Source organism: Molossus molossus, unplaced genomic scaffold (assembly GCF_014108415.1).
Source record: "Molossus molossus isolate mMolMol1 unplaced genomic scaffold, mMolMol1.p scaffold_m16_p_6, whole genome shotgun sequence".
Taxonomy (NCBI): domain Eukaryota; kingdom Metazoa; phylum Chordata; class Mammalia; order Chiroptera; family Molossidae; genus Molossus; species Molossus molossus.
In genome coordinates, this window is record NW_023425399.1 from 106,642,744 (window position 1) to 106,657,370 (window position 14,627).

General features: G+C 45.5%; 1 protein-coding gene across 1 annotated transcript in view; it reads right to left on the reverse strand.

Moving 5' to 3' along the window:
- Positions 1-14,627, reverse strand: part of CCBE1 (collagen and calcium binding EGF domains 1) — a 189,045-nt gene that overhangs the window by 22,145 nt on the left and 152,273 nt on the right. Inside the window, exon 3 of the mRNA XM_036245524.1 lies at positions 8,384-8,436. Within this exon, the coding sequence (XP_036101417.1) occupies positions 8,384-8,436 (53 nt within the window). The remainder of the gene's footprint in view (positions 1-8,383; positions 8,437-14,627) is intronic.

Genomic DNA, 14,627 nt, shown 5'->3' on the forward strand with positions numbered 1-14,627 from the left:
CCTCCCAACTCTGCCACGATCTGCGATATTGGGTTCTTTCAGCCTCAGTTTCCTTGCCTATAAACCAGGGTAACAGTAATACCGACTTCGTGGTGCTTTTATGAGATCACATAGGATGAGGCATTCAGCACAATGCCTGATGGGCAGCGAAAGCTTCTTAAATTCCTAGTTCTTACACCTGTTCGGGCACCTGGTGGGGACCATGTCCTCTGGAGTAACAGCAGTACTCTCTTCCTATAGTTTATGCTCAATTATTAATTGTTGAACTAGGATAAATCAGATCACCCTGTCACCTGGCCAATTCAGATAACAGAGCGCCGGCCGGGGTGGTGGGTGGATGTTGTGGCAAAATGTATCTGGTTGGCCAGATCATATTTTTGGCTTTGCAGGCCTTTGTTGCAACTACTCAGCTCTGCTGCTGTTGGGCGAAAGCAGCCACAGACATCACTTAAATTAATAGGTATCACTGTGTCCCAATAAAACTTTATTTACAAAATCAGGCAGTGGGCCAGATCTGGCCCACAAGCATAGGTTGCTGACTCTTGACTTACAACAACACATATGAGGCAATAACACTCTTTTAATTACAACTTCTACTCTTTATTTAGCATATTTTTTAGAAATTCTAGTCACTTTTTACTATCTGTGATGGTTAATTTTATGTGTCGACTTGGCCAGGCCACATTACCCAGGTATTTAAATGGTTAAGCATCATTCTAGATGTTTCTGTGAAGATATTTTTTAGGCGAGATTAACATTTAAATCAGCAGACTTTGAGCAAAGCAGATTACCCTCCACAGTGATGGTGGGCCGCATCCAATCAGTCAAAGGCTTCAGTAGAAAGAAGATTGGGACTTCCGGTGAAGATGGCGGGTAGGTAAATGTGGTATCACGTCCTCCCACAACCACATCAAAGTTACAACTAAACTACAGAACAACCATCCTTCAAAACCGCCTGAAATCAAGCTGAATGGAAGTCCTACAACTACGGAATTAAAGCAGCAGCCACATCCAGACTGGTAGGAGGGCGGAGGGGTGAGGAGCTACCGGCTGGTCCCACACCCACGTGTGGTGGATAAAAATCAGGAGGACACCTTGTCTGGGAAGGTCCTTCCTGAGGACTGAGGGGTCCCTGTCCCACACCAGGCACCCCACTCAGGGTCCCAGTGCCAGGAAGAGAATCCCCATAACTTCTGGCTGGAAAAACCAGCGGGAACTGAGGCTCAGGGAGGCTGAGGCGGCCAGAGCCCCAGGCGGCTCCTTAAAGGGCCCGCGCACGAACTTATCGGACTCTCTCCCTCTAAGCTTGGAGGGGAGGCAGCTCGAGGGGCACCAGAGACATACAGGGAAGAACTGAGCTGTTTGGCACTGGAGCGAGGACTGGAGAGGGGGCTTTCTCCGGGACAAACATTCTGTCAGAGGCCTTTGTTCCTTTGGTGAGCCCTTCCCCGGGGCGGCAGACAGTCGCCATACCTGGGACTCCAGCAACCTGGCTCACACTGGTAGCCCCGCCCTGGTGACTCCCTGAGGCCCCGCCCCACCCCACCCAACTTTCAGGCCCACCCAAGCTGTTGCCACTTCTTTAACCATAGGATTGGCCTGTCTTGGATCCTGCTTCAGGTTTTCCTAAATTCTTTCAAACGAGCAGCATCTGGTCTCAGCCCGATACCTCTCGTTCAGTAATACATAGAAACAAACACAGGGAGGCAGCCAAAATGAGGAGACAAAGAAACGGGTCCCAAATGAAAGAACAGAACAAAACCCCAAGAAAAGAACTAAGCGAAATGGAGATGAGCAACCTAACAGATGCTGAGTTAAAAATACTGCTTATAAGGATGTTCAATGAACTTAGTGAGGGCCTCAAGAGCATAAAAAAGGACCAGTCAGAAATGATAGAAGCACAGTCAGAAATTAAGGAGGCATTAACTGAAATAAAGAATAATTTATGCAGATTCAATAGTAGAGTATGTAAATCCAAGACGTAAACCATCGATTTGGAATATAAGGAAGCAAAAAACGCCCAATAAGAACAGCAAAAAGAAAAAAGAATCCAAAAACATGAGGATAGTGTAAGGAGCCTCTAGGACAACTTCAAGCGTGCCAACATTCGCATCTTGGGGGTGCCAGAAGGAGAAGAGAGAGAACAAGAAGTTGAAAACCTGTTTGAAACAATAATGGCAGAAAACTTTCCTAACTTGTTGAAGGAAACAGACATACAAGTCCAGGAAGCACAGAGAGTCCCAAACAAGATGAACCCCAAGAGGCCCACACCAAGACACATCATCATCAAATTGCAAAAGGTTCAAGACAAAGAGAGAATCTTAAAAGCAGCAAGAGAAAGGCAGCTAGTTACCTACAAGAGAGTTTCCATAAGACTGTCAGCTGATTTCTCAAAAGAAACTTTGCAGGCCAGAAGGGAGTGGCAAGAAATATTCAGAAAGATGAAAAGCAAGAACCTACAACCAAGATTACTCTATCCTGCAAAGCTGTCATTTAGAATCGATGGCCATATAAAGAGTTTCCCAGACAAGAAAAAGTTAAAGGAGTTCATCACCACTAAACATTATATGAAATGATGAAGGGTCTTTTTGAAGAAAAAGATAAAATATATGAACAAACTAAATGGCAATGAATACATATCTATCAACAATGGAATCTACAAAGAAAATGAATAGGTAGAACAGAAACATTCTCATAGATACAGAGAACATTTTGTTGGTTGCCAGATGAAAGGGGAGTTGGGGGAATGGGGAAAAAGTTGAAGGGATTAAGAAGTACAAATTCAGCCCTGGCCAGTTTGGCTCAGCGGTTAGAGCGTTGGCCTGCGGTCCGGAGAGACCTGGGTTCGGTTCCCGCTAAGGGCATGTACCTCGGTTGCAGTTTGTCCCCAGCCCTGGTTGGTTGTGCGGGTGGCAGCCACTCGATGTGTCCTTTTCACGTTGATGTTTCTCTCTCTCTCTCCCTCCCTCCCACTCTATCTGTACAAAAAATGGAAAAATGTCCTCGGGTGAGGATTAAAAAAAAAAAAAAAGAAGTACAAATTCATTGCTAGACTGACAAACCTCAAAGGGAAAGGGGTTGGGGGGCGGGAAGAAATAAACCAAAGAACTTATATGCATAACCAATGGACACAGACAATAGTGTGGGAAAAGGTGGGAGGGGGTGGGAGTGGGGAGGAGGGCGTCAATGGGGGAAAAATGAGGAACATCTGTAATACATTCTACATTCAATGATAAAGATTTAAAATTTAAAAAAAAGAAAAAGAAAAAAGATTGGACCACTTCTGACACCCCTAAAGATGGAATCCCGTCAGCAGACAGTCTCTCGATTCAAACTCTGGTCTCTCCTGGGTCTCCAGTCTGCCGGTCTCCTCTGCAGATTTTGGAGCTGCCAGCCTCCCGTCTTGTCAACCAATTCCTTGAGACTTAGTCTCTCTCAGGGATGCTAACTAACATACCATCTTTTCTGAGATCCTGCATTTATACTTTGTATTTTGGGGCAATAGAAACCTTTAGGACTAAAGTAAAAGACAAACACACAAATCCTGGCTTATTGTCACCGATGAAAACAAATGAGCTTCTGAAGGTGGTCTAGAGAAAGCAGCAGGGCCTTGTGAGACACGACCGAGCGCGTTCGGCCCCTGAGCCACGCTTCCCGGAAATACTCAGCTCTAGTTACAGTACTCGTAGGTGCTGCGGTCCTGTTTTAGGGCGAGGGAGACTGATGTTCGGCCTAGACGTTTGAAACCAAGCACCTACCATTTAAAGGCACTCTAAGGATGTGGCAGCCACGTAATGCATTTTTAATTAGTTTGGGCAAGGTCTGTAGCTGGGATCTTAAAATGACTGGCCTGAACTTAATTTTCTTTCAGTAGCTATCATGTCGAAATGGAAAAGACACAGCTGGTGATGAGCAAAGCTGGCTCATAAAAGAATGCGATTATTTGAATGTCTGTGGTTTTTCCCACCAAGCTCTCACGGATGGAAATGGCTGGCAGTGAGAAATTCGGTCCTGCAGAGACCCATCTAAACCATCACAGGGATGAGATTTCCTAACCAGCCCTCCTCACCCAGCTTTCTCAGAGGTCACAGCCACGGATTCATGAACTCTGCCATCCTTCCACCGCAGAGAGCAATCCATGAGATAACACAGCATGGATTAGCTTGGCTGGGCTCAGAGACCTGGCTCCTTGGGCAACAGGAAAATCTTTCACACTGCACTGTCTGTCCCCAGCCTGGGCACACTAAGCTCATGTCCTGCAGATGGTTCCTAGTGTGTCCTGCCAGTACTGGAAGCCTTTGCAGCCTCCCTCCTCCTGCACGTCTAGGTCCCGAGCCGCCTTCCCAGATCACCTAGCTCGAGTCTCCCTCCTCCTGGAGCAGCGGTTCTCAACCTTCCGAATGCCGCGACCCTTCAATACAGTTTCACCCCCAGCCATGAAATTATTTTCGTTGCTACTTCATAACTGTAATTTTGCTACTGTTATGAATCTCCATCGGAAATATGTGTTTCCCGATGGTCTTAGGTGACCCCCAAAGGGGTCTTGACCAACAGGTTGAGGACCGCTGTCCTAGAGGCTGCCTCTGACCACCTGGTCTCCTGTGCCAGGTGTCCCCGCTGCACACTGGCTGCACTGCAGGCCTTGAGACACGTATTTTAGTCATTATTAATAACGGCAGCAACAGTAACGGCAACCACCATTTACCAAGACTTCACAAGAGCTAGCCTCTGTTCCAAGTACTGTATATGTGGTAATACTCTTAAAACAACCACATAAGGGACTCCCAGTCAAGATGACATCTAAGTAAACTTGGTCTCACCTCCTCCCACAACCACATCAAAATTACAACTAAACTACAGCACGACCATCCTTCAGAACCGCCTGGCATCGAGCTGAATGGAAGTCCTACGACTACGGAATTAAAGCAGCAGCCACACGGAGACTGGCAGAAGGGCGGAGGCAGAGAGGCTGGTCCCACACCCACGTGTGGCTTATAAAATTCAGGAGGACACCTTGGCTGGGAAGGTCCTCCCTGAGGACTGAAGGGTCCCCGTCCCACACCAGTTGCCAGCTCAGGGTTCCAGTGCCAGGAAGAGAGTCCCTATCACTTCTGGCTGTAAAACCAGCGGGAACTGAGACTGAGGGAGGCTGAGGCTGCTGGAGCCTCAGGCAGCTCCTCTTAAAGGGCCCGCACACGGACTTACTCGGACTTGCTCCTTCTGGGCTCCAGCGTGGGGGAGGCAGCCTGAAAGGCACCGGAGACATACGAGGAAATACTGAGTTGTTTGGCATCTGGGTGAGATCTGGATGGAGAGCTTTCTCCTGGACAGACGTGCTGTCAAAAACCGTTGATCCTTTGGTGGGCCCTTCCCTGGGGTGGCAGACGGCCGCCATATCTGGGACTCCAGCAACATGGCTCACACTCTTTGCCCCACCCTGGTGATTCCCTGAGGCCCTGCCTCATCCAATTTTTGGGCCCACCCAAGCTGTTTCCAATGGCTTTATCATAGGATTGGCCTGTCTTGGATCCTGCTTCAGATTTTCCTGAAATCTCTCAAACAAGGAGCATCTGGTCTCAGCGAGCTCCATACCTCTCATCAAGTGGCCCCAGGCCTGGCACTAGAAGGAGCCAGCCTTGGTTCATAACTTGGCTTTGCCTGGGCACCTCCAAGCCCAGCACAAGAAGCAGCCATTGGCAGATCACTTTGTAGCTTAAGCCTGGTGGCCCCGGGTAGAACACAGACAGAGGCTGACCTGGCCCCAGAGCCAGCACACCTAGTGGACAGCTTCAGGCCATATCGAAATACCACCACCCAACCACCTCCACAAGTGACACACTCAATGAGCAAACTCAGTAGACACCAGCATCCTGCTGAAGTAAGTCTTGCTCTGTGTGTTGGGCCCTACACAGCTGATCCTCCAAGGGACTCAGAGGCCAGTGGTCAGTGGGCACAGCCAGTCTTTGCAGCTGATCAGCCTGAGTAAATCCCTCCCATTGATGTGCCTACAGCAATCAAGACTCAATTATAACTGAAGGGTGTACAGTTCACACTAGGGGTGCACCTCGAGGGCCCAGTTAGGTGATCAGGAAGACTGGATCCTACAGGACACCTACAACAATAGGCCACCCTATGAAGCCTAGGAGACATAGCAACTCTACCTAATACATAAAAACAAACACAGGGAAACAGTCAAAATGAGGAGACAAAGAAACATGTCCCAAATGAAAGAAAAAGAACAAAACTCCAGGAAAAGAACAAAACAAAATGGAGATAAGCAATCAATCAGATGCAGAGTTCAAAACACTGGTCATAAGGATGCTCAAGGAACTTCATGAGAACTCCAAGGAACTTAGTGAGGACATCAACAACATAAAAAGAACCAGTCAGAAGTGAAGGATGCACTAACTGAAATAAAGAATAATTTACAGAGAATCAATAGTAGAGTAAGTAAAGCCAAGAAGCAAATCATCAATTTGGAGCATAAGGAAGCAAAAAACAAAACAAAACAAAACAAAAAAACACTCAATCAGAACAGCAAAAAGAAAAAAGAAGCTAAAAAAATGAGGATAGTGTAAAGAGCCTCTGGGACAACTTCAAGCGTGCCAAATTTTGCATCATGGGGGCGCCAGGAGGAGAAGAGAGAGAACAAGAAATTGAAAACCTACTTGAAAAAATAATGATAGAAAACTTCCCTAACTTAGTGAAGGAAACAGACATACAAGTCCAGGAAACATAGAGAGTCCCAAACAAGATGAACCCAAAGAGGCCCACACCAAGACACATCATCATCAAAATGCCAAAGGTTAAAGACAAAGAGAGAATCTTAAAAGCAGCAAGAGAAAAGCAGTTAGTTACCTACAAAGGAGTTCCCATAAGACTGTCAGCTGACTTCTCAAAAGAAACTTTGCAGGCCAGAAAGGAGTGGCAAGAGATATTCAAGGTGATGAAAAACAATGACCTACAACCAAGATTACTCTATCCTGCAAAGCTATGGCTTAGAATCGATGGACATATAAAGAGTTTCCCAGACAAGAAAAAGCTAAAGGAGTTCATCAGCACCAAACCAGTATTATATGAAACGTTGAACGGTCTTCTTGAAGAACAAAAATATGAACAATAAAATGGCAATTAATACATATCTATCAACATTTGAATCTACAAACAAAATGAGCAAGCAGAACAGAAACAGACTCATAGATACAGAGAACTTTTTGTTGTTTGCCAGATGGGAGGGGCTGAGGGAATGGGTGAAGAAGGTGAAGGAATTAAGAGGTACACATTGATTGTTAGACTGATGAACCTCAAAGGGAAGGGGGGAGGGAGGGTGGGATGATATAAACTAAGGAACTTCTATGCATATATGCATAACCAAAGGACACAGACAATAGTGTGGGGAAGGCAGGAGAGGGGCAAGATTGGGGAGGAGGGTAACAATGAGGGGAAAAGAGAACATCTGTAATACATTCAACAATAAAGATAAGTTAAAAAAAACCAAAAAACACCACATGAGTCAAGTACTAATACTTTCCTGCAAAAATTAAGGCTTAGAAAGTAACTCACCCAAGTCATAGTCAGTAGGATGTGTTATGGATGAAATGTTTGTATCCTCCTGAAATCCGTATGTTGATATCCTAACTCCGATGTGATGGTCTTAGGTGGGGCTTTGGGAAGTGATTCAGTCATGAGGCGAAGTCCTCATGAGTGGGACTGGCCTTATAAAAGAGACCCCAGACAGCTCCTTTGCCTTTTCTGCCATGTGAGGACACAACAAGGTAGGTGTGTGTGAACCCGGAAACTTTCACCAGATACTGAATCTTCCAGCACGTGGACCTTGGACTTCCCAGCCTTTAGAACTGTGAGGCATAAATGTTTGTTCTTTAAGCCACCCATCTATGCTTTTTGTTGCAGCAGGCTGAATGGACTAAGACAAGGCAGAACCATGATGAAAACCCAAGTCTCTGATTTTGCACTGTCGAGACTCATCTACTCAGCTGGAGGTTGGGGGCCTTGCGGGCTGTCTCTGTCCCTTCAAGGCTGGGATGCACACAGGGCTTGCTGACGGTCGTGTGAAGGGGCTTTAGGTTTAACCCGTGAAAAGCAGGTAGAGAGGTAGGGGCAGGACACTATGTTCTGTGATATGCCGGTTAGAGAATTACTCAATGTATGTATACATGTGTGTAATGATTTAGATAGAGCATGATACATGGAACCCAACTGGCATTAGAAAAACTTAATGCCCCCAAATAGAAATTACATACACACATGCACAGATAATCAGACACAGATAACACACATACATTCCAGGTACATCTGAACTTTATAGACATTTGATGATTAGTCATGAATAAGGTGAAAAGACATAATCTTTTATATTACATACCTTCTGGGATGCATTGTCCAAGAACAAACTTATACCCTTTGCAGCACTTTTTCCTAAGAGACAAACAAACAAAAACACATTTTAAGCGGGATATGTTAGATAAAAAATATATTTCTTTCCAGTCATTGGTTTTGAATGAATAACTGCCCAGGAAGAACCGAGGCACAGAGAAAAGCCAGGGTGAGTTATTTTAAAGGAAATCGAAGATAATATCACATGATCTCATCTAATGGCAAAATATCCTCCTCACCATATAATATTTGAAATTAATCCTTTGTATCCCATGAAGTGAATTAATTAAAAGATTTCAAGATACTTATATTAGATAATTACAGGTCTGTAGGATGTAAGTATGAAAAGGACCTTTATGGCTGACCTGGCCCATCCTCCTACACACCAAGATTCACATAACTCGCTAATTATAGTCACAATTAGCTCAGTGTAATGGTCCCTGGATAATTATAACATAACGATTGCTAATTATACTGTAAGGCAGGGACTGATCCCCAAGCATCCTAACTCCGACCGAAGGCTGCTTTGCTGCCTGAACCATGGAAGGTAGTGGAAGGGACCTACATGAGCTACGGTGGAAAAACAGCAACCAGCCAGTCCCTAACGTCAACGTCCAAGTCTTACGTCTCCGCCAGGGCAGAGAGATGGTGTCATTGGTTCCAAATGGAAATCTGCACTGGACAGGTTCCCGCTTGGGTAGGAGGCGTGAGCTCCTAACAGACCAGCCCCTCTGCACATAAATGCTATACACTCCGGACAAAAGAGAGTCAGTCAACTACACAGCAGTTCTGGAGAGTAATCAAAGAGTGAATCGAGAGTAAATCAAAGCAGGCAGGCTTAGGAAGAGAGTTGAAATTTTGAACAAGGGACCAACACAGGGTAATTATTGTTAGAAATAGTCAAAGGTGGGAACTAAAGCAAGCGCCCACCTGTGTCAAATGGTCAGAACCTTCAACCAGGTTAGGCAAGGCCTTCTGCCGAAGAACTTTGACATACTTAGATGTCTTTTTCCATCACATTGTAGTAAAAAAATTTTAACAGCATTATTTTCTATGTTCGCAAAGTAGTATATTCCATGCTACTGGTTAAATACATTCTTGTGGACTGCTCTGCTGGGTGAGTCACCACCTCCCAGGTGTAAGAGAAACTCCAGCAATCTCTTCCTAAAACTTTAAAACTGCAGAGAAATTTTATTCAACCCGTCACTTATAAGTTTTTCATAGAGTTTGTGAAAAATGTACACAACCTACAAACATCACATCTGGCAGGAGACGTTTCTGTGGCCCCGGGACACCGCCTCCTTCCTCCCGCAACATGGCCTGGGTGCAGCCCAGCTGCAATCGACAATCTTACTTCGAACGCACAAGACGTGGGCTGCCACTATAAAAATATTTGTTCTTTTTTTAAAATTTTTTACCCTTACCTGAGGACATTTTTGCATTCATCTTCAAATAGAGCAGGAGGTGAGAGAAGGAGGAAGAGAAAGAGAGAAATATCGAGTGGTTGCCACCCAGACAGCCTCAACCGGGGCTGGGGACAAACTGCAACCTAGGTACGTGCCCTTAGTGGGAACTGAACCCGGGACTCTCTGGTTCGCAGGCCGGCGCTTTAACCACAGAGCCAAACCGGCCAGGGCCCACTATGAAAATATTTGGGATGCTCCCGAAATAGACTCCAGTGAAGTAGCTGACGGTCCCCTGCCCTGCAAAGGACACCTCTGCCTGCCTGTAGTCGTCCACTCAGGAGACTATTTGAATCTCTTGCTGTTGTTGTTAATCCTCACCCGGGATATTTTTCCATTGATTTTTAGAGAGAGAGGGAGGGAGGTTGGGAGGGAGGGACAGAGAGAGACACATCAATTGGTTGTCTCCTGCACAACCCCAACTGGGGCTGGGGATTGAACCTGCAATCCAGATACATGCCCTTGACCAGATACATCCAACCTGTGACCCTTCAGTCTGAGGGCCGACGCTCTCACTGCTGAGCCAAACTGGCCAGGGCTATTTTGAATCTTCGTTGCAATTGTACGGTGATTCCTTACTGCACTGCGTGGGGCTGTACAACAGCATATTTTATGTCAAAAGGTATATATATATATTTAATGTATATATTTTAATGTATAGTTATATATTTATTCATATATAAAGTGTACTGATATGAATGGTAAATGACAACGTCCAGAGGTTTCCCCATTAGACATAATTTCCCACCATCTCCAGCTGAATTGTTAGTTTATATAATAAAAAAAGCCCATGGGACATGTATGAATTTATGACAATTCCTATTTCTAACAAAGGTAGAGAATCTACCTCTATAGTCCATGAAGCGTCAACCCTGCCTAGTTTTCTGTGGTTTAAGGAAGACCAAGTTCCTAACAACCAAAAAGAGAACTGGCGTAACTGAGTATTCGTTGCAATTGTACGGTGATTCCTTACTGCACTGCGTGGGGCTGTACAACAGAAAACTGGAAGAGCAGAAGGGTGCGCTCTATGGTCGGGAACTCGAGTGATTCATGAGAAGCTTGGAGGGAGGGGAAACACGTGTTTTTGATACTCACGTCTCAGGGGTAACAGCACATTTAAACATATGGTTCTATTTCACTTTTCCCACCTAACTGGTGTATCTAAAGTGTAGCCTCAGAGATGTTCGGAGGCATTTTAAAGTTCATGCAAATGGATGCAATCCTGATCGTCTCTCTTTCTGCATCTAAGACATTAGTGTTCTGACCTTTTTGAGCATTTCAAGGGCTTGGGACTGTCCACACAGTGGAGTCCAAAGTAACCTGTCCTTTGCCTTTTTTACAAAATTAAGTGGGAATGCAGTGATTTGATATGTTTTCAAAAGGTCACGGAGCTACGTCAGGAGCAGATCCAAGGTTTGGAATGGGCACGCTCCATTTAAATACCTGCTGGGCTAAGAAGTACCTCCCCCCCCTGGCTGTTTTTCATAATTGCAAAACCAATGCCAGGTCTCTGCTGGAGAGGAGGTGGTTTGAGATGCCTCCACACCCTCCTCTCTCCCAGAATTCCTGGGGCTACAGCTTACTTTGCATGATAAACACCCATCCATCATAAATCATCATTTAGAGTAAACGATGAAATATTCCAAAGTATATTTTTTTTAAAAAACCAACAACACTGGCTGCCCATGTTACATGGATTCAAAGACGACTGAGAACCTAATTTGCGTATAAGGACATTGAGGCAGCCCGTGTGACAGCGCCTCCCAGTACGAAGCACTTGTTAGCCCTAACTACAAACACAGCCCTGTGGTTTTTATCCTCAAGCAAAACAAACTGAGCCGGGGAAAGCTCCTGTGGCTTCAGGGGAGGCGCCCTTCTTAATGTGCCTCACGTGTCGCGGCTCCGTTTTCCAAATGCAAATCCTCCCCTCATTTCTTGGCAAGAGGACGCGGTGATCAGACGGCTGTTCCCCAGAAAGGGCGACATCTGGTAATCAGGAACGGCTGCAGAGGTTCCCCTGGGTGCCTCCAAGCAGTCACCCACACACAACACCATAAATAAAATCCGCGCAGCCCAAACTCTATCCCATCAACCACCGTACGTGAAAGCTTTTGGAAGGAAAAGCTCCATCAAGGCAACGAAAATAACGGCGACACTGTCATCCAACTGTCTGCTGTCCGTTATCAGATTCCAGACAAGAATTTAAAAAAAAACAACTACTTACAGAATGAGGGGATGGGAAGGGACTTCAAAAGGTCAAGCTAGTCAGTAGGCAAGAAATATTTCAACACTTGCTCCGAGGCAACAGTAAATTTTCTTAAGATTTACTTGGGGTTTTCTTTCCAGAACTGCCTAGACATGCACCAGATATACCCGATTTTTTTTTTTTTTTTTAATGAGAGAACAAACTGCACTGCTGAGAGTTCTTGGTGTCAAGCTGCGCACAGTCGGTGGGCCGTGGTTTTAGGGTCAGGCGACTCGGGTTCCCTGTCCTGGCTCTGCCTATGGAAGAGCTCAGGATGTGGCCTCGGGCTCATGTCTGAAACTCACGGGGCTTTAGATTCTTCATGGATAAAACATGAACAATACTATTTGCTTTACAGGATTATCACTGAGTACAGATTGTCAAGGTGCCCAGCACAGGGCCTGTGTCAGGGTCAGAACGGTGTTCTAGCTGCAGTTTTCTGTTTTTTTTTTTTTTTTAACCTCACCTAAGGATATGTTTTTATTGATTTTAGAGAGCGAGGAGGGGAAAAGAGAGAGAGAGAAACGTTGATCAGTTGCCTCCCATACGCACCCTGATCAGGGATCAAACCCACAACCTCGCCACGTTTTGGTGTATGGGATGATGCTACAACCAACTGAGCCACTAGGCCAGGTTTTTTTTGTTTGTTTTTTTAAGAGCTATAACATTTCTTTCTTTCTTTTTTTTAATTGAATTTATTGGGGTACAGATTTCAAGTGTACAACTCAATAAAACACCGTCGGCTCACTGCGTCGTGCACCCATCGCCCCATCAATCAGGGAGGAAATGAAAAAGCGTGGTTCATGCACACAGTGGAACCTGATGAACATGGCAAGGAAACAGCAAAGGCCACTCCACTCAGATACTTTCACCTTAAGACTCATCTCTTTCTTCCACTCCTCATCAAGGGCAGATGTCATCTCTTCTCCTATAGGGGAGGCAGGGAAACCTCTGATTTCAAGGTGATGGAAAAGCCGTATTGTTGTCTTCTTCCACAAGTTGACCCCAAATAATGAGAACACAGAATGAAATGCAGACTCATATCCCTTGGGTTCAGGAGACTTCTCTAACTCTGAACGTGGCCAGCGGAAGGATGGGTGGGAAGTGCCTTGGAGAGAGGAGCAACTTCACCCCTACGTGCTTCCAGAGAAGCTCACCATGGAGCAAGTCTCAGAGACACCGGGCACTGAAGAAAGTGGAGGCCAGAAAAGAGCAAGATGAGCTGAAAGTCTGGTTAGAAGTTGGACTTCCAGCCTTCCCACCCCAAGCAGTTAGCCTGATACCCTTTTCCCACTCCTGCAAGAGGCAGAAGGTACACATTCGTGAAAACTGTACCCAAGAAGCTCAAGACTGGGACACTAAGCCAGGGGGCTAAGTGGAACCCACGCAGAGAGAGTTCCAACTTAATACCGCATTCCAAAACAATGAGGCCCTCCAGGTGATGGCTTCTAAAGGCAAACGAGTGGTGGCCGTTAACTAGTGAGTCCCAAATGAAGACAGATGAGCCGGGAAATCTGTAGAGCCCAATTTGCCTAATTTGTGTTCGCCATTCCAATGGCACTGTGGCATGCCTGAGAAGGGGTCTATAAGAGAGTTTTGCCAGGAAGAACACGGAACATGAATTCCTCAGGGCTATTATTAAGGGCCTACGGGATCCAAACATGGTCCTGATTTTCTTTGTAAAGCTCCTTAGAGTGAGGAAGTGTTCCTCTTTTCCTTTTAACCTTCTTGCTTTCCAAACCTTTTATTGAGCTTTGCATGACTTCGCGTGAATTACTAGGATTCCTTTTATGCTACAGGCCCTGAGAACAGAACCCAATAAAATGACTCACCTCCCATCTAGGCATGCTTGGTTCCAGCCTTTAAATCAGAATGTGTTGTTCCCCGCCCCCAGCATGTGGAATTATATGTTTACTGCAGTAATCAGTAAACGAAAAACCATACAAAGTCAAACAAACCTACCCATTAATTCATCTACATATTATCTTGTTCTTGCCAAATCAATGACAACATTAAGAGAATTGTAAGGAGTCTATTCGGTATAACTTGCTTTAACGAGTACAATTACTGTTGGTGAAGATCAAATGATGGAAACAGAATGGTGGTTCCTAAAAGAATTAAGGAGAGTTACCACGTGATCCAACAATTCCCCTTCCTGGTATCCAAAAGAACTGAAAGCAAACTTGAACAGATGTTGGTTCATACCAGATATCTTTCACAATAGCTAAAAAAGGTGGAGACAACCCAAATGTCCATCTCCTTGCCAGCTTGGTGTGAGGGTTCCGTGAGTTGGGGTGCACAGACCTTAGTACTTCAGTGTTGGCAAACATCAATTCCTACAAAAAATTTAGCAAGAAATGTGCTGGTTTTCTGGCTGTGTCCCTGCTTTGGCCCCCACCTTCAAGGACCTTGGTGTTTTGCAGAGGAAGGAGCGTCAGGGAGTCTCAGCCCCGCCACAGTTTGATTTCCTGTGGGCTTGCCTTTAAGTGAGAAGCAGCCAGCACTCAGCTACACAAGGGTTGGTA